The 20354-nt window shown below is 35.7% G+C and overlaps 4 protein-coding genes across 52 annotated transcripts in view; 3 read left to right on the top strand and 1 right to left on the bottom strand.

Annotated features, from left to right (window-relative positions):
- Nucleotides 1-253: 253 nt before the first annotated feature.
- On the top strand, nucleotides 254-6606 carry LOC126692003 (DEAD-box ATP-dependent RNA helicase 38). The gene is made up of 9 exons (XM_050387399.1): nucleotides 254-414; nucleotides 653-990; nucleotides 1362-1655; nucleotides 2524-2751; nucleotides 3629-3694; nucleotides 4887-5288; nucleotides 5383-5494; nucleotides 5940-6025; nucleotides 6286-6606. Exons 2-9 carry the CDS (start codon nucleotides 682-684, stop codon nucleotides 6355-6357), a joined length of 1569 nt encoding a protein of 522 aa, XP_050243356.1. The 5' UTR covers nucleotides 254-414; nucleotides 653-681; the 3' UTR covers nucleotides 6358-6606.
- Nucleotides 6607-6748: 142 nt separating this feature from the next.
- On the top strand, nucleotides 6749-7753 carry LOC126692004 (pistil-specific extensin-like protein). The gene is made up of 2 exons (XM_050387400.1): nucleotides 6749-7135; nucleotides 7219-7753. The coding sequence occupies exons 1-2, from the start codon at nucleotides 6967-6969 to the stop codon at nucleotides 7563-7565; spliced, it is 516 nt and encodes a 171-aa protein (XP_050243357.1). The 5' UTR covers nucleotides 6749-6966; the 3' UTR covers nucleotides 7566-7753.
- A 363-nt stretch (nucleotides 7754-8116) lies between these two features.
- LOC126692002 (uncharacterized) lies at nucleotides 8117-10140 on the top strand. Its single transcript, XM_050387398.1, has 3 exons — nucleotides 8117-8573; nucleotides 9318-9648; nucleotides 9797-10140. The coding sequence occupies exons 1-3, from the start codon at nucleotides 8308-8310 to the stop codon at nucleotides 9881-9883; spliced, it is 684 nt and encodes a 227-aa protein (XP_050243355.1). The 5' UTR covers nucleotides 8117-8307; the 3' UTR covers nucleotides 9884-10140.
- A 1435-nt stretch (nucleotides 10141-11575) lies between these two features.
- Nucleotides 11576-20354, bottom strand: part of LOC126691999 (vacuolar protein-sorting-associated protein 37 homolog 1-like) — a 39125-nt gene continuing 30346 nt past the window's right edge. For 3 of the 49 annotated variants that reach the window (XM_050387352.1, XM_050387351.1, XM_050387355.1), the window contains exons 5-19: nucleotides 18608-18654; nucleotides 17890-18034; nucleotides 17353-17570; nucleotides 16933-16972; nucleotides 16770-16816; nucleotides 16014-16182; nucleotides 15480-15694; nucleotides 15060-15099; nucleotides 14892-14938; nucleotides 14555-14814; nucleotides 13655-13742; nucleotides 12584-12623; nucleotides 12421-12467; nucleotides 12173-12293; nucleotides 11576-12040 (exon numbers count right to left, since the gene is read on the bottom strand). In XM_050387352.1, coding sequence (XP_050243309.1) covers nucleotides 11880-12040; nucleotides 12173-12293; nucleotides 12421-12467; nucleotides 12584-12623; nucleotides 13655-13742; nucleotides 14555-14814; nucleotides 14892-14938; nucleotides 15060-15099; nucleotides 15480-15694; nucleotides 16014-16182; nucleotides 16770-16816; nucleotides 16933-16972; nucleotides 17353-17570; nucleotides 17890-18034; nucleotides 18608-18654 — 1685 coding nt within the window. In that variant the 3' untranslated portion in view covers nucleotides 11576-11879. Of the gene's footprint in view, nucleotides 12041-12172; nucleotides 12294-12420; nucleotides 12468-12583; nucleotides 12624-13654; nucleotides 13743-14554; nucleotides 14815-14891; nucleotides 14939-15059; nucleotides 15100-15479; nucleotides 15695-16013; nucleotides 16183-16769; nucleotides 16817-16932; nucleotides 16975-17352; nucleotides 17571-17889; nucleotides 18035-18607; nucleotides 18655-18770; nucleotides 18813-19146; nucleotides 19374-19660; nucleotides 19818-19969; nucleotides 20149-20354 lie in introns of those variants that run through there. The other 46 variants (XM_050387387.1, XM_050387386.1, XM_050387394.1 and 43 more) reach the window with 38 other exon arrangements.

Raw genomic sequence — 20354 nt, 5'->3', positions numbered from 1 at the left:
TTCCTAGTGGGATTAGAACAACTTTTGTAAGTCGATTCCCCTGGAATTTTAAAAAAAAAAAAAAAAAAAATTAGAGAAATTATTATAGAATATAAAATAAGCAAATCTCAACGTGAAATTATAAAGAAAAACTTATTATATTTTATCAAGCAAAACTCTCTGCTAATTTATTTATATATAGGACATAAAATATACAAAAATTCTATGGGGATTTATATAAAGAAAAGCTTATTAGGTTACTTTATCTGTCTTCCTCTCTCTTATATAAAAAACCCTATTTCTGCAACTTCAATGTCTCATTATATAATTTCCTAGAGAGAGAGAGAGAGAAGAGTTTGTTTTGTAGAGAGAGAATGGTTCTCTAAAGCTCTATCTCTCTTTGTTCGGTTCTGTTTGTGTTCTTTGGTTTTCAAGGTAAGAGAGTTTTGTTTTTCCTACGATTCTCTGTGACGGTGATATAGGTTTAGGGGTTTTTTTTTTTTTTTTTTTTTTTTACGGGTCGGGTTTGGATAATATCCATACTCTATCCGGTTAAGCTCTGCCCATGAAGAACGGGTATTACCGACTTATTATTAACGCAAACGCCACTGTATAAAATCCTAGCTGCCCCAGATTTTTCTTTTCTTCACTCTATTCCTTTCCTTTTTTTAAGATTATTTTTATCGATCACTCTCTCTCACGATGGCTGACACCACCGACACCGCCACCGCCACCACGGCAGCGCCACCGCCTCAGGAAAACACCACAGCTGCGGCTGCTGCTGCTGCTCCTGCTCCGCCGCCGCCACGGGAAATCCTTGTTCCAAAGACGGAGACGAAACGGTGGGGCGACGAAGAAGACGACGAGCCATTGGAGGACACGGCTACTTCGTCAACTTCGCAGCCGGACAAAGTCGCCGCCGAACTCAACGTCGAGGCCTTGACAATCGACGACACCAAAAGCACCGTCAACAAGTACCTCGATGAACCCCAAGACGCACACATCACTGCGGTACCATCAATCTCTCTCTCTCTCTCACATCACCAAGATTTGAATTTCTTTATTTGCCTGATCCTATTTAGGGTTTCGATCAACTCGATACCTTTGCTGCTACTTTTGGTTAAAATATAATAAAGTACTGATTTTGATTATAGTTTGAGATCCTAATTAGGGTTTCGAATTTTCATCATAGATATTAATTTTTGTTTTGGTGCTTTTACAATGTGGTTAGAGATATAGTGTTCTATAGTTTTAATTCCTATTATTATGCTACTTGGAACATGAATGCAGAAACACAAGTGTATTGTTGAGTCTAATAGATATGTTTTGTTCAGTTTTCAATTTTGTGTTTTGATATATTAGGGGGTTAATTTTTGATGTAGGTAACTGTGAATGATACCCCGTATACATCTGCAAGTACTTTCGAGGACTTGAATCTGTCGAAGGAGCTTCTGAAGGGTTTATATATTGAGATGAAATTCCAGAAGCCAAGTAAAATTCAAGCTATTAGTTTGCCCATGATTTTGACTCCTCCCCATAAGGATTTGATAGCCCAGGCGCATAATGGTTCTGGAAAAACTACTTGTTTTGTGCTTGGGATGTTGAGTCGCATTGATCTGAATCTAAAGGCTCCTCAGGCCCTTTGCGTCTGCCCCACGAGAGAGTTGGCTTTGCAGGTAAAGTTTTGCTCTTAATTTGTTATATAGTTAAATGTTTCGTTTTGTTTCTTTAATGTTGTTCTTTTTAATGTTCTGTTCAAGATCATCCCTTAAATACTGTAGGACTTATTTTAAGGATCTTGAATGTATTGTTTTTTCCCAGTCTGCAAGGTCTTAATTAAATATGAACCCAAGTTATAATAGTTTGTAATTTATTGGCGGCGGTATTTTATTTAAATTTTTTTGCAAGAAAATAAAATTCAGGAGTTGACGTTGTTAAAATGTTGTTTTCTGTGTCTTCATCTTGAAATCTCAACTGCACAACTGAAAACTTGTTAAAATGTTGTTTTCTGCGTCTTCATCTCCAAATCTCAACTACCCCCAACTGAAAACTATCTTTTATGAAATACTTCTGCTGGTTCTATCCTCAGTATAGTTTAAAAAAATCAGAATTGCTAGAATTACATTATTGAAGCTTAAACCAAAATGCTTGTTGAATTTTATGATTTGCAACTACCTGTCAGGGTGCCTCCTAGTGGTTGGAGGAGCTGTAGACCCAGACATCCTGGGCTTGATCCTCACTAGGAGTTACCCTAGATTACCTTATACACGGTTTTGGCGGGTGGGGTTGTGTATCCATGGTGTACTCCCTAGGGGTGGTTCCAAAGGGCTTCTTTGATAAGGTTCCGTGTTATCAAAAAATTTAAAAAATAAAAATAAAAATAAAAATTTATGATTTGTAATTCTAATGTATTCTAGCATGATATCCTTGGCTCATATTTTCTGGAGATCAGAATGATATGGTGAAAATTAAGTTCTGAAAACCATGCAGATGCTTTTCTATGTTCCATATCTCTAACAAAGTTTAATTGTGTGCATCTGGCAGAATTTGGAAGTACTTCGGAAGATGGGGAAATACACAGAGATAACTTCTGAGTGTCTTGTGCCAATGGACAAAGCAAATTATGTTCCAATATCAAGAGTACCTCCATTGTCAGCTCAAATCGTAATTGGAACTCCTGGGACAATAAGGAAATACATATTGAATGGGAAATTGGGCCTATCTTATATTAAGATTCTTGTTTTTGATGAGGCAGATCTCATGCTAGACGATGTAAGTTTTTGTTTTTTGTTTTTTTGGCTTAATTCTAATAAATGAACATTCTGAAATATTGGGACTAAATCTGAAGTTTTTATGTAGCACAATGCCATTAGCCCTTGCTGGATTTAAAAAAAAAAATCCAAGCTTCTAGTTTTCTTAGTTCTAATGGTGGTATGTAATGAATTTATCCATCCTTTAGCTTTAGCCCGTTTATTGGCATTGTTAGTTCTGGAAATTATAGGAGTAAATAGTAAATATAATAAAACTTTTCATATGGTCAATAATACTAGAAATGAAGAAAAAAAAAGGTAAAATCAAGCATTTGCAGCCCTTCAGTGAGTGAGGAGAATAAAGATCTCCTCCTGCCTTTTCTTTTGAGCTGGGGCAATCAATCAGTCCATACTTTTCTGGGTGATTTGTGGTTGCAAGCACGTCTTACATAGTATGATATGTAGACATGAAACTAGATGCATTTCAGATTGCCCAATGCCTTCAAGATCAATACAATAAAGCTGTCATATTTGGTGGTTAAATCTTGGGTTTATTTGGCCCAAGTTGCATTATGAAAATATATTCTATTGTATCCATAGGGCGAGTTTTTTTAGCATTCTTTTTATTTATTGCTGAAGCATTTTTGATGTGCAAGTGGACTAAAATTTTTACTTCATACTATTTATCAATTTTTTTATTTTTTACTTCATACTAAGTAGCAAGTTGTCATGCATGCACCATCTTTCTTAGCACTAATGTGTTTTTTTGCTCAATTCAACCCAAATCAACATTGCTAGAATTCCAATTACATTATTTGTTTCTAGTGCTTACTTGCATATGGATGCTTGGCTTGCAACTAAATTTAGTTTTTAATCATTGATTGTTCATTTTGGTGTAGGGTGGCTTTAAAGATGATTCATTGAGGATAAAGAAGGACATTGAAAAAAAGAGTTCTCACTGTCAGGTTTGTTTAACTAATGTGGTTTATATATTTTTTTGCGTGTGGGCATATATTCTTAAAATGAGATTTGCTTGATGAGTTCTTGCTATTTACTCTTTTCTTCCCTTCTGTTGACATCATTCAAGATTTTAAATTACTTGTGAGTTGTGAAGTTGGGGAGATGAATTAGATGCTTCTCTTTTGTTTAAATGCTAATTTTACATATAGTTCCTTTATATGATGACCAAATACCTTTGGAGCTGCAATGAGAACAATATCAAAAGTACTTGGTGAAACCCAATTCCTAAAATTTCTGGCTAATAAGCCCATGAATATTACTTTAAAAATATCTCAGTTTGGTTTAAAGCACTTGGCAAAAGTCCCAAGAAAGATTAAAGGATCGAGTAGGTTATTGTTAGATATTACTAACTATTTTGGTAAAGGTTCCTCCTCGGGTAGCTTTTTTCTCTTGGACTGCTGCTTTAGGCAAGATTCTAACTATAGATAACCTTCAGAAGAGGCATTTTGTTGTCCTTGAGTGGTGTTTTATGTGCAAAAGGTGTGGGAAATCTGTAGATCATCTCCTCCTTCACTGTCCTATAGCCTTTGAGATGTGGAGTATGATCTTTTGCTTGTTTGGTATTTGTTGGGTGATGCCTCAAAGGGTAGTGGATTTGTTGGATTGTTGGACATTGAAATTCAGGTGTCATCTTAATATAGTTATTTGGAGGCTTGTGCCGCACTGTTTGATGTGGTGTATCTGGCGGGAACGGAATTCTAGAAGCTTTGAGGGTCGTGAACGGTCCATGATTGAGTTTAAGTCTTTCTTCTTTTTTACTCTTCTCGAATGGTGTCTTGTTTTACCATCTTTTTCTTGTACTTCCCTTTCTGTGTTGCTTGATCATTGTAATTTGGTTTCTTGATGTTTTTGCCTTTTTGTACATTTCCTATGTACCGGGCTGTGTGTTTTTTAATAAATTTTTTTTGTTACTTATCAAAAAAAAAAATTATGGTAAAGGTTGCATTATATCTGTTGTGTTGATATATTATCTATTACTTCCTTTCTTGTGGTAGGTAAGTTGTAGTTACATTAGGGATTAAAGCAATACTTTGCATAAGATTCTGTTTATAAGATATGTTGACATAGGTCTGAATGAGTTGTATTTCCAACTAAGAAAAAATAGTTAACTTATTTCTATAACCATTTTTTTTTCAGGTTGTACTGTTTTCTGCTACATTTAATGAAACCGTTAAAAATTTCATTTCAAGGGTTGTCAAAGATTACAATCAACTTTATGTCAAGAAAGAGGAACTATCTTTAGAGTCTGTGAAGCAGTACAAGGTGCGTTGTCCTGATGAACGTGCCAAGGTTCTAGTGATTAGAGACAGAATATTTGAATTGGCAGAGAACTTGGGTCAGACAATAATATTTGTACGTACAAGAAATAATGCGGCAATGTTGCATAAGGCACTTGCTGAGCTTGGTTACACAGTTACTACCGTTCAAGGTGCTGCTACTCCAGAAGATAGAGACAAAATAATCCAAGAGTTCAAAAATAATTTGACTAAAGTTCTTATATCAACTGATTTACTTTCCAGAGGCTTTGACCAGCAACAGGTGCTTCACAATCCCCCTCCTCTTTGACTCTCTGTGCCTAAAGAGTGGTTCAAATTTGACATCTGAGTATCTGTCTTTTTTTTTGTAAATGTAGGTTAATTTGGTTATCAACTACGATCTTCCGGTGAATCATAACTACCAATCAGAGCCTGATTATGAGGTGTACCTGCATAGGATTGGTAGGGCAGGGCGTTTTGGCCGCAAGGGTGAGTACATACTATATATTTTAAGTGGTTGCTAAAATATTACTTGATACATGGGGTTCAAGGGATATACGAGTAGTTTGGCGCCTAGGCTTGAATCCCACCAGCCCCTTTCTCCCCCATTACCTAGCTAAAAATAAAAAATAGAAATTGCCCCTGGCCATGTCAGATCTGAGGCCAGCCCTAAAATTGTTTAAACATATTGTTTTGGTGCATGTTTGAAGAGCGATAGTAGGAATGAATTGGACTTATGACTCCCAACTCTGAAGAATTTTCTTCTACATACAATCCTGGCAATCCGTGACTTAGTTAATTGGATCCTGATTACATCTCTAGTCGTATGGAAGCAGAAGAATATTATGTCGTGATCACTCTTCTTTATTAATTATTAAATATACAATATATAGTCCTTCATAGTAACAATGTCTTGTGTTTTTTGTTCCTACAGGAGCTGTGTTTAACTTGCTGTGCAGTGACAGGGATGAGATGATCATGACAAAAATTGAGGGATATTTTGGCACCCACATCGCAGAGGTAATTTTAAGAACTCCCTATCTAGTTATATGATTCTTTCCCTGTTTATGTTCTGATGATGAAGGTAAATTGGAGATAATAGAAGTAAAAAGCTAGAACCTTGTCAAATTCTAGATATGATTCTTTCCTTGTCTATGCTCTTCTGATGATTATAGATAAATATAGTAGAACAGAGAAAAAGGCTAGAATCTTTTGATCAGGTTTTGGTTGGAGCAGCTCCTGTGCAAGATCTAAATTATGTTTTTGCACCATTTTTGCAGGTCAATTCTTGGGATCGTGATGAAGACTTCAACAATGCCCTTAAGGAAGCTGGATTGTTGTTTGATTCATAGATGGAGCTAGAGGAGCAACCAACTCACAGCGTTGTCGAAGAGTTTGATTTAATTTTGTCATTGGCTTTCCGTTTGTTTGAGTATCCTCCTTTATGGTTGTCTTTCCAGAAATTTAGTCATTTTATGTGTAAATTGATGTAATAGTACTTTATACATTTTTTGGTCCACAAATATAGTTCGTGTTGCTCAATGTAATAGTACTTTTTAGTACTATTTTTTCCCTCAAAATTCATAATATTTATATCCAAAGCTCTTGTATTTTAAATTTTTAAAAGAATTGTATTAGATTTGATATTTTCATATTCAAAAGATTCTTTCTTTTGGTCCTAATTATATATAATAAAAAAAAATCCTGAGCTATTTTGTTTGTTATTTATTTTATTTTAGATAAGCAATTATTATCTTGAGAGAAAATATATTGAATATGTGCACAAGAAACTTAGAATATATTCTCAAAATAATGTCAAAACGTGCCAAAGTGGATTGCACGTCAAGAGTAGTGCCCTCCCTCTCCTAGTCAAAGCTCTCCTACTACTTATGTATAGCTTCTTTGGAAGTGGTTCTCATCTTTAACTTATTTTGGTGTGTCTGAGAGAGAGAGAGAGAGAGATGGGAGCTTTGGTTTTGGCAATATTTACAGCATCACTTCTAGTGAGTTGTACCAATTTAGCTTTGGCAGTGAATGAACCCAAAGTCATACATGTAGGTGGAAAAGTACTGTGCCAGGATTGCACCCAAGAATGGAACGAATGGGTTCATGGTTGCAAACCAATCAAAGGTAACATTTTTTCTTAACTTGGTTGGGACTGAGTAAGTTTTTCCACCACCAAATAATGTGTGGATTAATTGGGTTCATTGCAGGTGGTAAGGTATCAATAACATGCATGGATGATAGGAGTAGAGTTGTGTATTATGGAAGTGATGCGACCGACGAGTTAGGCCAATTCGACATCATTGTGAACAAGTACATAAACGGGAAGGAACTCAAAGCTAAGCTATGCTCAGTGAGACTTGTTTCCTCCCCAGACTCGACTTGCAACATTCTCACGGACTTTGCTGGTGGAAAGAGAGGAGTGAAACTCAACCTACCAAGTTTGGTGTACCGTGATCAGATTAAATATACTCTAGGCCCATTCTACTTCACAAAACCCTTGTGTGATGAACCCAATACCACTGATTCTGATGACACCCATGGAGGCCACTATTGATGTTTCTGAACTGAAACATATTGTTCTTTCTCTTCTATTTTGTTGTGTTTTTCTTTCTTTCTCAAAGTCTTGTACATCTTCTACTCCCTTGTGAGTTGAGAGGACTTTTGTTTTGAAGTGATGTAATAGTTACCACAAAATTGACTATAAATTAATTTAATAGTTTTTTTTTTCTTAAAAATATAAAATGATGTGACATTATTACTTTGTTTTTTTTTAATAAGAAAATCTAGTATCACAACTTATCTCATAACTTTTTTTATATGATGCGGCAGTATGAGTGATAGAGAAAAATTAATGGGTCGATGTATAAATAATAAACAACTACTCACAGTTTGCCACATTAGTATTAGTATTGTGGTGAAAAATTGTGAAATAATGTGTAGTTCTAAAACTACTGTTCCAACAAGGTTTATGAAATCATTGAAATGTTTTTGTACAATCACATCAACAAATTAGTTTTGAACACCCTAAATTAAGATCTTATTATTTGAATCTAAAAAAAATAAAGAAAGAAGTTAAGATCCTTAATAATTTGAGACACAGCCTTAAAAGGCCACGTGGAAAGAGCATAGCCGCGAAGAAACCCAAAAACTCAGCAAAGAGTCCAACACTCCAACTAGACAGACAAAGTGTGGTCAAACTCAAATACCCCTATTCCTTGTTAAAGATCAAAGGCCCAGACAGACTGAAGAGTCCCATAGAAGCACAGTTCAACCCGGTCGGGTCCTCTCAATTCTCAATGAATTCAAGTTCAACCCGGCTTGCCAGAAGAACCATCACCACATCATGGTCTTTGATCCCAAGATCAACGGCTGTGGTTGGCCGTGGTGGGCCCAGCACTAGGTCGGCCTCGTCTTCCTCTTCCTCTTCGTCACCGTCACCGCCACAATCAAATAAATCTCCGAAGACAGAGAAGAAGCTGGTCGACCGTTTATCCGCCGTCATAGACGCCGTCAATGACCGGAAACTTCCCCCTGAGCTTCGCGGCCAGCGCAACGCCGTCAGGTCCTCATCTCTCTCTCTCTCTCTCTCTCTCTCTCTCTATTATAAGGTTTCATTCTGATAAAATTGGATGAATGAGAAAGACATAATTTTAGTACTAGTGTTAAAATTCCATGATGTACATGTTACTTGGGATTTGTCTTAATTTGACTTCTGACTAATGAATTATGAAGTTGCTTTATTCTATTAGCATTTGTTCCAAAACTTTAAGACATTAAGGAAATGAGTGAATTTTGATCATTAATTATGGAAGGCTACCTCGACTTTTGAACTATGGTAATGAATTTGACTTACAAGATGTAACAATGAGTGATCGATGCCTAATGTTTGAATTATTTTTTAATAATTAGTACATTAGTACTTTAACAATATATAAATAAATGTTGAAATTTCCTTTTTATGATCGATTTCTCATTTACGAATTATGAAGTAAAATTTATTGAATCTCGAACATTACTCTTTGAGCATTATTCTTATGCTATGTTTGGAATGGAGAGAGATGAAGGGACATAGGATTAGGTTTTTACTTCTTATCATGCATGGGCTCAAACTCGCCATCAAATAGTGGCACATGGGGTATCTATTTATTTGTAATTGGAGGTAAGACTGATAAATCACCATTTATCCCAAAAGATTAAGCTGATAGGAAACGATGAATTTAATCATTTAATCATTATTTTGACCAAAAAAGTTAAAATAAAATTATTGAACCATATTTATTTTGATCTTTGGCTATGATTGGGACAGATCAGAGACTGATATAATAAATGTAGTGGAGCAAAGAATATGGCACTCCATGGAAGAAGGGCAGTTTGAGAACCTACCTGGCAAAGGAAAGCCCCTTAACCTTTCTACCAATCCTCATGCAGACCCAGCAGAAGACACCTTGTATAGAATCCTCTCCCAGAATGGGTGTGCACCGGAGTGGGTTCAACTTAACAAAGAAATAAGGACTCAAATATCTGAGTGGCGAGCCGCGTTGAAGAAAGCTTGGGCAAAAACAAGCAATGGAGATAATTCTAATTGGATTCAAACTTCAGAGCCCTTAAAAGTGCAAATGCGAGAGATTAATAGCAAGGTGCAGTAGTATTTGATGGTTTGGTTTAGTTTTTTGGCTGAATGGTGAATAGTACACTACCTTATATGTGTTGGGGGCCATGAAATGTTGTTTAGAATTTAGACTATGGTGTAAACATGAACTGACTGTGTGTATGTGTGAATTACAGGTTTTACGCTATAACCTTATTGTTCCTTTTGGCCGCCAAATGTGTGGGCTAAAGTGGGAGAAAGAGATGGATCGTGTAAATGAATGATCTCTCTGCCCAATGTTTAAGCTCGAGTTGGAGGAGACGAATCACTTGAATGAACTTGCACTCTCAGTCAATAATTTTAGTTAAGGCTAGATCTATATTGCAACTTGTAGAGAAAATAAGCTTGGAATCCAATTTTTTTTTTTTTTTTTCTTCTTCTGATTGCTGGCATATGCTCCTTTCTAGTTTATTTTTGCCTGTTACATCATATATACACATTGTTTGCAAAGACGCATTTATGTTACCTGGTGTTTGTGTAAGTGCTATTCGGGTGTATATTTATTGACAGTGTAAGCTGTCTTTTCTAGTGGTCCACTAGTAGTGGATAGCAGGATGAACAGTTTGGGTAATGAAGCCTAGGATTTTTGGTTTGAGTGAGGGTGAGAAGTCCCAATCCTAGGTTCAAGTTTTTCAAGTTCTTGAGGTGATGTTGGGATTGGGAGGCCCAAATCCCAGCTTCAAGATTTTCTAGTTCTTGATTTGGCGTTGGTTATGGTGGCACTTTAAAGTTAAAACTGCCAACTACCTGATTTTATATTGCTCAGGCATAAAACCAGCCGGAGAGAGAGAGAGACCATAAATTGGTAGTGACAATTTTTTTGCTAAACAAATTGGAAGTGACAATTCCTGCACAAAGACACCTTTGTAGTTTTTTCTCATGAGTTATCAAAATCCAAGATCCAAGACCTTATAAGAAACAAAAGCTAATTGGTAACATACAAATCTATCTTTACCAAAAAAAAAAAAAAAAAAAAAAAAACATACAAATCTATGCAACAATACTTGAATTTTTATTCTTGAGTTTCAAAATTCTGCTGTAAACAATTATTTTTTGATAGGCCTGCTGTATACAAATGAATATTATGGAACTGAATAATGGGTTTTGTTTCAACTCCTGATGTGTACTGCAAATAAAGCTTTGTTTTAGCTAGTGTTGGTCGCAGCTTGTAGTTGGCTAGCTTTTGCTGTGTTTTTGTACTTCTGTGGTTATGTCTGTGCTTTTCTGTCTGTACTCAAGAGTCTAGCTACTCTTGTTTCTTTTGTTGGTTAGGCTATTTTTACTCTGCCCTGCTTTTATTTCAATAAATTTCTCCCTTGTTATGCCCCCCCCCCCCTCAAAAAAAAAAAAAAAAAAAAAAAAAACTATGGAATTGAATAATGCAATTTTTTTTTTTTTTTTTGAGATAGAATAATGCAAATTTTATTCAAGCTGCATGGTATAATCTCATCAACAGGGATGATCCTTAGTTTGTTGAAAAAGGTAACGTAGTATAGACTACAGCCTGTAGCCTCCATCGTTTTTTCAATAACGAATCCGTGTGGAGAACTACACCTGAGATATTACAAGTTTAAATTATCTTCTACCATTTTTTTTTTCTCCATATAGCATAGGAAATAATGCAAAAGTTCCGCACGATACAATATATCACAAGCTGCAGTCAAGCCTCCATGAAAGATCACCTGATTCTATACTATAACAATTAGCAAAGTGTCAGAGAATATCAAGTCTGTCAGGACTCAAAATTGATACAAAAAGTGGGACGTCGGTAAAAATGTGCGAAGTGATAGATTGAACATAGCACTTGCACATACAAACAATGAAGTTATTGTTAACCACGATAATGGCTTTGATTTGATGCGGATTGGCATAATGACAATAGCCAAAAAAAGACTGACATGATATACAAAACGAACTTACACCAACAAAACAAAATTATACCAATATCATACAATAAAACAAGCGGCAACGTTCCTCAATATGAAATTATACAACATCTGCTATACCTATTCAACCAAACGAAAAAGTTTTGGCTGAAAGGTGAATAAGCGCACCAATGTGAATACTCTAAGGATTGGCATAATGACAATAGCCAAAGAAAGACTGACATGATATACAAAACGAACTTATACCAACAAAACAAAATTATACTAATATCATACAATAAAACACGAGGCAACGTTCCTCAATATGAAATTATACAGCATCTGCTATACCTATTCAACCAATTGAAGAAGTTTTGGCTGAAAGGTGAATAAGCGCACGCCTATGGTAAGTGGTACGGAGCTTCTTGTATTTCTGCACAAAGGTCCCAAGGTCCACATCCCTATCTAAGAGCTGTTTGTGCAGGTTTTCCGATTCCTCCTCTGTCTTATTCGCATCTGAAATAACAAAAAATTATTTCATATCTCCATAACATATATCTCTAAAATAAAATCAAGCTTGAGCCATAAGTAATGAATAACAAAGTTGGCCTATTCTACAGAACCTTGAGTTGTCATGATGAAGAATACCTTGAAGCCTTTGGAGAAGGGATTGAGGGGAATAGAATTTCAATGTCTCTTCCTTCTTTCTCTCAAGCTCATTGAGTTTCTCCTGAGCAGCAGCCAATTCTGTTGTCCGTATTATTCTGCACTGTACCATAGAATCAAAGGAGGAAAAAGTTCTTCAATCAGTTGACTAATCTTAAAGCAAGGAAAAATTTATTCAATCAGTTGACTAATCTTAAATCAACAAACGAAAGATGAGCGTACAAACTAACCTGGTTTCTAAGCTCCATAATCCGTGGTTCCTTTTCCAAGTTCTCCCCTGATATAAAAGAAAGTGTTAGGATCTCTCCCCCAAGTGTAGTATTGTATTGCAACTACCTAAACCACATGCTGAAAAAGTAGATATATTGGGTGGGGAAAAGGACAAGCACTCACTTGCAAGTTGAAGAGTCTCCTTACGAAGTTCATCTCTTGACTGATAAGCCATAAAAGAACAGAATGGGAAAAGATTAGAAAGACATGGAAACTCAAATATCATAAACAATAGAAATTCAGCATGTAGTGTATGTGAGTGCACACATTCTTGTATTTGCAGTTCGCAGATGTCTCTTTATATATTATAGCATACATTAATCCTCAACCATGCAAGCTATGACTACAATCAATTAATGTTATTTGCACTTACACAGTTGATTTTTACATTGCTTTATCACATTTTCATCTCATAATATCAGCAACTTGAAATGAAAAGAATGAGGACAACGCATCTTCTTTTCCCATAGAAGTGATGGTAGTGACTTCAAGATGAAAATCTATGTATTGCTTGTATTTGATGCTCCAACCAAATACAAGTAACCTAAGGACATACCAGCAAACAGCAAGCTGGAGACTCATGACCCTATCAATCAGAAACATCTCTGTCCTTCAAACACAGTTATCTCTCTCTCTCCCTCTCTCTCTATGTATATATATAATCCCAAACAAATCTAAGCAGCTAACATTTTTTCCCTAAGTATCTATAATTCCATGTGTCATGCATTCCCTTTCTTTCATTTATTTCTGAATCAAATATGGACATATAGATAATCTGTAGACCATATCAGATAATCACAACAGGCAAGATTCTATTAAAGCACCACATATCTACAAGGGAATCCATGCCCAGCAGCCATAGTTGCTCACACACTTCAATAAGTTTCATCAAAGCAAAAGTCAGTTGTATGGGTCTGCCACTAATCTGGATAAACCCCTATCCCCTACAAACTTTGGGTGGGAGGTAATAGCACCAACGGATTACCAGTTTTCAGTAATCCTCCATGAGAACGTCTTTTCTTACAGCCATTGTCAAACTATTTCAGTTCCAAAGAAAAGGTACCACAACTAAGAAATATTTTAGCATAACCATTTGGCAAACCAGAGCAAGCAACATGCAACAATTCCATTCTATATTTGAGAATGTTAGATTAGAGAGAGAGAGAGAGAGAGAGAGCATAATCCACAACTTACATTGTTTTGAATTTTCACTTGATCAAGTGAGAGTAAGAAATGATGGTATGCATCCTTGTCAGACAAAAGCTTCCGTAATTCATCAACACTAAAGAAATTTATCAAGAAAACAAGAGATGATTAGAAACTACAAAAGTGAAGTTAGAAATCTCATAACATAATACGGGAGAGTTAATTATCTTTATTGGCACTACTGGAGTGACTAAGACACATGCATTAAATAAATGTACTCCAAGGAGGAGTGACTCAGATTTTCAATCACTTACTAAATAACTTAATATCTAGTAATAAGCTTTACAATTTGGCCAAAATATGATCAACATTAAAAAATAGTGTATTGGAATAAAACCTCAAACAAACAAAAGCAAAGTGCTGAGAGAACTTAATAGGCAATTTAAAATCCCAAATCATAAATGATACAATAGAAACAACATTAATAGGAAACATGGTTAATTTCCTTTTTGACGACAATCTTTAGACTGTCGCAACATACATGTCCATGATGAACTTTAATACTAAACTCCCGTCGGATGGTGAAATTAATATTATAAAATGACAAATTACAAGGAGCAGAGATTGAAGCATTCAATTTTAGCTTCCTACAGTCTAATGTATTTGGAAATTTCCATGAATGACAGGGTGGTTCTTGACAAGCCAAAGGTGTAGTCCTAATTCTTAACAAGATTTCCCACACCCATTTTGCAAGCCATCTAAAGAAACATAGAGAATCAATAAACATATAGTAATCTTAGTAATAAAGATAGGAACAATGTCCTTAGTACACTATATAACCAACCCCCCCCCCCCCCCCCAAAAAAAAATTTCATAGAGCAAAAATACAGTTGACAAAATTGATATATATATAAATAAAATGGGAGTCTTAAAGTACCGAGCACCTACCTTTTATCCTTCAGAACAGCAATAATACCCGCAGCTTCAGCAGGTGAAACATGTGATGGTGACTGTGGCCTGTCTGAAGTCCTATGTGAACTGAAGCTGCTAGAAGAGGCACTGCTTGGTGTTCCTGGACGAGATGAATTTGGGGAGCTAACTACAGATGGAGGATACCAAGACTGTGAAGAACCATCCTGTGGACGTGGCTGAGGTTGTTGGTCCAATAGAATCAAAGGAGGAAAAAGTTCTTCAATCAGTTGATTAATCTTAAAGCAAGGAAAAATTTATTCAATCAGTTGACTAATCTTAAATCAACAAATGAAAGATAAGCGTACAAACAAACCTGGTTTCTAAGCTCCATAATCGGTGGTTTGTTTTCCAAGTTCTCCCCTGATATAAAAGAAAGTGTTAGGATCTCTCCCCCAAGTGTAGTATTGTATTGCAACTACCTAAACCACATGCTAGCCTAAAAACGTAGATACATTGAGTGGGGAAAAGGACAAGCACTCACTCGCAAGCTGTAGAGTCTCCTTATGAAGTTCATCCATTAACTGATAAGCCATAAAATAACAGAGGGGAAAAAGATTAGAAAGAAATGGAAACTCAAATATCATAAACTATAGAAATTCAGCATGCAGTGCATGTGAGTGCACACATTTTTGTATTTGCAGTTCGCAGATGTCTCTTTATATATTATAGCATACATTAATCCTCAACTATGCAAGCTATGACTACAATCAATTAATGTTATTCGTGCTTACACAATTGATTTTTACATTGCTTTATCACATTTTTGTCTCATAATATCAGTAACTTGAAATGAAAAGAATAAGGACAAGAGTATCCAATCTCTAATCTCTAATTCAAAAGTATGGACCACAAGAGTATCCAATCTCTAATCTCTAATTCAAAAATGCCATGAGTTAAGTACCTCTTTAGGTTTCTTAGGCTCTTCTTTGTTTTCAGCCTTCTTCTCTTTCGGCTTCTTATAGCCACAGCCGCCGCCACTGCCTTTTTTGGGTTGAGGAGAAACCAGTTCAAATTTCTTCTTGATTTCTTTTTCCAATTTCTCTCTGATTGCTGTGGGCTCTAAGTTGGTCCCTTTTACCGTCAATTTGTTACAATCTATCCTCAACTCTTCCACACCTACAACAATTACCAACAAGAATCGTATCAGAATTGCCATTCAATTCATTAGTAATATACTTTTGTTGAGTCAAGTTTACGTTATTGTGCTGTTCACACAAAAAATATATACCGTTTTTCTTAATCTAACAAACAACCTCAAATCTTATCCAAACAATTTCCTAATTCAAACTATGAAATTTTTCTGAAAGTGACCAGCGGGAAACGCAGATCCCAAATTCCTCAGTTTAGTAAAACACGTTGGATTAAACAAATAATAACAATATACAATTTGGAAAATACAATGAAGTTGGTTGGTGGATTTGTGTGTGAATTTTACCATCAAAATGACAAAGGGCTTTTTTGATTTTCTCAGCACACCCTTCGCAATTGCAGTCGATCTTGTAAATGGCAGTGACGAAAATGTCGTCTTTCTTCTCTGCCGGCACCGGCACCGGCGCCTGCACCTGTGCAACCTTGTTATCTCCACTATTCTTTTCTCCCTCTTTCTGAAAAAAAAAAAAAAAAAAAAAAAAAAAAAAAAAAAAAAAAAAAAAAAAAAAAAAACCATTAAGTTGGGAGCAACATTCTGCAAATTCAACACATTAAAGAAAAGAAAGAAAAACAACCAAGACCCAATTTGAGTTTTGGGAATGGAAGCTTGAGAGACTGACTGATTAAACTAACCTCGCCCATTTGTTAATATGTGACTCAATGAGTTTTCTAGAATCTGGGAATTTGATTAAATTATACGATGTTCTGATTACTAGGATGGTGCTTGAAGAGAGAAAATGGGAGGTGAAGTTGAAAATATATAGTGTGTGTTTAGTTTCAAATTAAAAAGTCAGTTTTTTTTATTATTATTTAGCTTATTTTTGCTAATATTTATGGGGACACTGTTCTTTTTGGTACTATTCATAGATCATACTGTACTATTTCAGCTAATTTTTACATTTATCTACAGTACTTTCAGCAAAAGTTTTCAGTTTCAGCAAAATAGGCGGTTCCCAAACAGACCCCTTAAAGCAAGGAAAAATTTATTCAATCAGTTGACTAATCTTAAATCAACAAATGAAAGATGAGCATACAAACTAACCTGGTTTCTAAGCTCCATAATCGGTGGTTCGTTTTCCAAGTTCTCCCCTGATATAAAAGAAAGTGTTAGGATCTCTCCCCCAAGTGTAGTATTGTATTGCAACTACCTAAACCACATGCTAAAAACGTAGATACATTGAGTGGGGAAAAGGACAAGCACTCACTTGCAAGTTGTAGAGTCTCCTTATGAAGTTCATCTCTTAACTGGTAAGCCATAAAATAACAGAGGGGAAAAAGATTAGAAAGAAATGGAAATTCAAATATCATAAACAATAGAAATTCAGCATGTTGTGCATGTGAGTGCACACATTTTTGTATTTGCAGTTCGCAGATGTCTCTTTATATATTATAGCATACATTAATCCTCAACTATACAAGCTATGACTACAATCAATTAATGTTATTTGTGCTTACACAATTGATTTTTACATTGCTTTATCACATTTTTATCTCGTAATATCAGTAACTTGAAATAAAAAGAATAAGGACATGAGTATCCAATCTCTAATCTCTAATTCAAAAGATTGGACCACAAGAGTATCCAATCTCTAATCTCTAATTCAAAAATGCCACGTGTTAAGTACCTCTTTGGGTTTCTTAGGCTCTTCTTTCTTTTCAGCCTTCTTCTTTTCTGGCTTCTTATAGCCACCACCACCACCACCGCCGCCTTTTTTGGGCTGAGTAGAAACCAGCTCAAATTTCTTCTTGATTTCTTTTTCCAATTTCTCTCTGATTGCCGTGGGGTCTAAGTTGGTCCCTTTTACTGTCAATTTGTTACAATCTATCTTCAACTCTTCCACACCTACAACAATTACCAACAAGAATCGTATCAGAATTGCCATTCAATTCATTAGTAATATACTTTTGTTGAGTCAAGTTTACGTTATTGTGCTGTTCACACAAAAAATGTATACCGTTTTTCTTAATCTAACAAACAACCTCAAATCTTATCCAAACAATTTCCTAATTCAAACTATGAAATTTTTCTGAAAGTGACCAACGTGAAATGCAGATCCCAGATTCCTCAGTTTAGTAAAACACGTTGGATTAATCAAATAATCACAATATACAATTTGGAAAATACAATGAAGTTGGTTGGTGGATTTGTATGTGAATTTTACCATCGAAATGACAAAGGGCTTTTTTGATTTTCTCGACACACCCTTCGCAATTGCAGTCAATCTTGTAAATGGCAGTGACCGAAACGACGTCTTTCTTCTCTGCTGGTGCGACCTTGTTATCTCCACCATTCTTTTCTCCCTCTTTCTGAATAAAAAAACAATAATAATAAAAATAAAAAATAAAAAAACAAAACAAAATAAAACAAAACCCCATTAAGTTGGGAGCAAGATTCTGCAAATTCAACATGTTAAAGAAAAGAAAGAAAAACAACCAAGACCCAATTTGAGTTTTGGGAATGGAAGCGTTGCCCATTTGTTAATACGTGACTGAATGAGTTTTCTGGAATCTGGGAATTTGATTAAATTATACAACATTCTGATTACTAGGACGATGTTTGAAGAGAGAAAATGGGAGGTGAAGTTGAAAATATACCGTGTGTGTTTGGCTTCAAATTAAAAAGCCAGCTTCTTTTATTATTTAGCTTATTTTTGTTAATATTTATGGGGCCTACTGTACTTTTTGTACTATTCATGGGTCATACTGTACTATTTCAGCTAATTTCTAAATTTTAACTTTATCTACAGTACTTTCAGCAAAAAGTTTTCAGTTTTAGCAAAATAGGCGGATCTCAAACAGACCCCTTAAAGCAAGGAAAAATTTATTCAATCAGTTGACTAATCTTAAATCAACAAATGAAAGATGAGCATACAAACTAACCTGGTTTCTAAGCTCCATAATCGGTGGTTCGTTTTCCAAGTTCTCCCCTGATATAAAATAAAGTGTTAGGATCTCTCCCCCAAGTGCAGTATTGTATTGCAACTACCTAAACCACATGCTAAAAACGTAGATACATTGAGTGGGGAAAAGGACAAGCACTCACTCGCAAGTTGTAGAATCTCCTTATGAAGTTCATCTCTTAACTGGTAAGCCATAAAATAACAGAGGGGAAAAAGATTAGAAAGAAATGGAAACTCAAATATCATAAACAATAGAAATTCAGCATGTAGTGCATGTGAGTGCACACATTTTTGTATTTGCAGTTTGCAGATGTCTCTTTATATATTATAGCATACATTAATCCTCAACTATGCAAGCTATGACTACAATCAATTAATGTTATTCGTGCTTACACAATTGATTTTTACATTGCTTTATCACATTTTTATCTCATAATATCAGTAACTTGAAATGAAAAGAATAAGGACAAGAGTATCCAATCTCTAATCTCTAATTCAAAAATGCCACGTGTTAAGTACCTCTTTGGGTTTCTTAGGCTCTTCTTTCTTTTCAGCCTTCTTCTTTTCCGGCTTCTTATAGCCACCGCCACCACCGCCGCCACCGCCTTTTTTGGGCTGAGGAGAAACCAGCTCAAATTTCTTCTTGATTTCTTTTTCCAATTTCTCTCTGATTGCCGTGAGGTCTAAGTTGGTCCCTTTTACCGTCAATTCGCAGGCATCACGATCTATCTTCACCTCTTCCACACCTACAACAATTACCAACAAGAATCGCATCAGAATTGCCATTCAATTCATTAGTAATATACTTTTGTTGAGTCAAGTTTACGTTATTGTGCTATTCACACAAAAAATGTATACCGTTTTTCTTAATCCTAACAAACAACCTCAAATCTTATCCAAACAATTTCCTAATTCAAACTATGAAATTTTCTGAAAGTGACCATCGAAAATACGTTGGATTAAACAAATAATAACAATATACAATTTGGAAAATACAATGAAGTTGGTTGGTGGATTTGCATGTGAATTTTACCATCGAAATGACGAAGGGCTTTTTCGATTTTCTCGACGCACCCGTTGCAATTGCAGTTGATCTTGTAAACGGCGGTGACCGAAACGTCGTCTTTCTTCTCCGCCGGCGCCGGTGCCGGCGCAACCTTGTTACCTCCACCATTCTTTTCTCCCTCTTTCTGAATCAAACAAAAACAAAAAAAACAAAACCCCATTGATTTGGGAGCAAAATTCTGCAAATTCAACACGTTAAAGAAAAGAAAGAAAAACAACGAAGACCCAATTTGAGTTTTGGGAATGGAAGCGTGAGAGACTGAGTGATTAAACTAACCTTGCCCATTTGTTAATACGTGACTGAATGAGTTTTCTGGAATCTGGGAATTTGATTAAATTATACGATGTTCTGATTACTAGAACGGTGTTTGAAGAGAGAAAATGGGAGGTGAAGTTGAAAATATATAGTGGGTGAAACCAGGGGCGTAGGAGGGGCAACTGCACACACTCCCCCCCCCCCCCCCCCCCCTCGACACCGCCCCAAGCCCCACGTCAAACTCAGTACGCGTTTGATACGCGTTTCATGGCTGCGTTTGCATTTTCTTTCTTTTTTTTTTTTTTTTTTTTACCAAAGTCTCTTGTACTGTTTACGAAGGACAAAAATTATTTTTTTATTGCTTTCAACAAATAGTTTTACCAGTTTTCAATTTTCAGTAATGAAC

The sequence above is a fragment of the Quercus robur genome, chromosome 7 (assembly GCF_932294415.1).
Source record: "Quercus robur chromosome 7, dhQueRobu3.1, whole genome shotgun sequence".
Lineage (NCBI taxonomy): Eukaryota > Viridiplantae > Streptophyta > Magnoliopsida > Fagales > Fagaceae > Quercus > Quercus robur.
The sequence above is the reverse complement of the archived record's forward strand: the minus strand, read 5'-3'. Positions and strand labels throughout refer to the sequence as shown.

Coding starts and splice junctions, on each gene's coding strand:
- LOC126692003 (XM_050387399.1), top strand. CDS start 682: ATGGCTGACACCACCGACACCGCCACCGCCACCACGGCAGCGCCACCG. Junction 3,695..4,886: donor AAAAGAGTTCTCACTGTCAG/GTTTGTTTAACT, acceptor TTTTTTTTTCAG/GTTGTACTGTTTTCTGCTAC. Junction 5,289..5,382: donor GAGGCTTTGACCAGCAACAG/GTGCTTCACAAT, acceptor TTGTAAATGTAG/GTTAATTTGGTTATCAACTA.
- LOC126692004 (XM_050387400.1), top strand. CDS start 6,967: ATGGGAGCTTTGGTTTTGGCAATATTTACAGCATCACTTCTAGTGAGT. Junction 7,136..7,218: donor TGGTTGCAAACCAATCAAAG/GTAACATTTTTT, acceptor GGTTCATTGCAG/GTGGTAAGGTATCAATAACA.
- LOC126692002 (XM_050387398.1), top strand. CDS start 8,308: ATGAATTCAAGTTCAACCCGGCTTGCCAGAAGAACCATCACCACATCA. Junction 8,574..9,317: donor GGCCAGCGCAACGCCGTCAG/GTCCTCATCTCT, acceptor TGATTGGGACAG/ATCAGAGACTGATATAATAA. Junction 9,649..9,796: donor TGCGAGAGATTAATAGCAAG/GTGCAGTAGTAT, acceptor TGTGAATTACAG/GTTTTACGCTATAACCTTAT.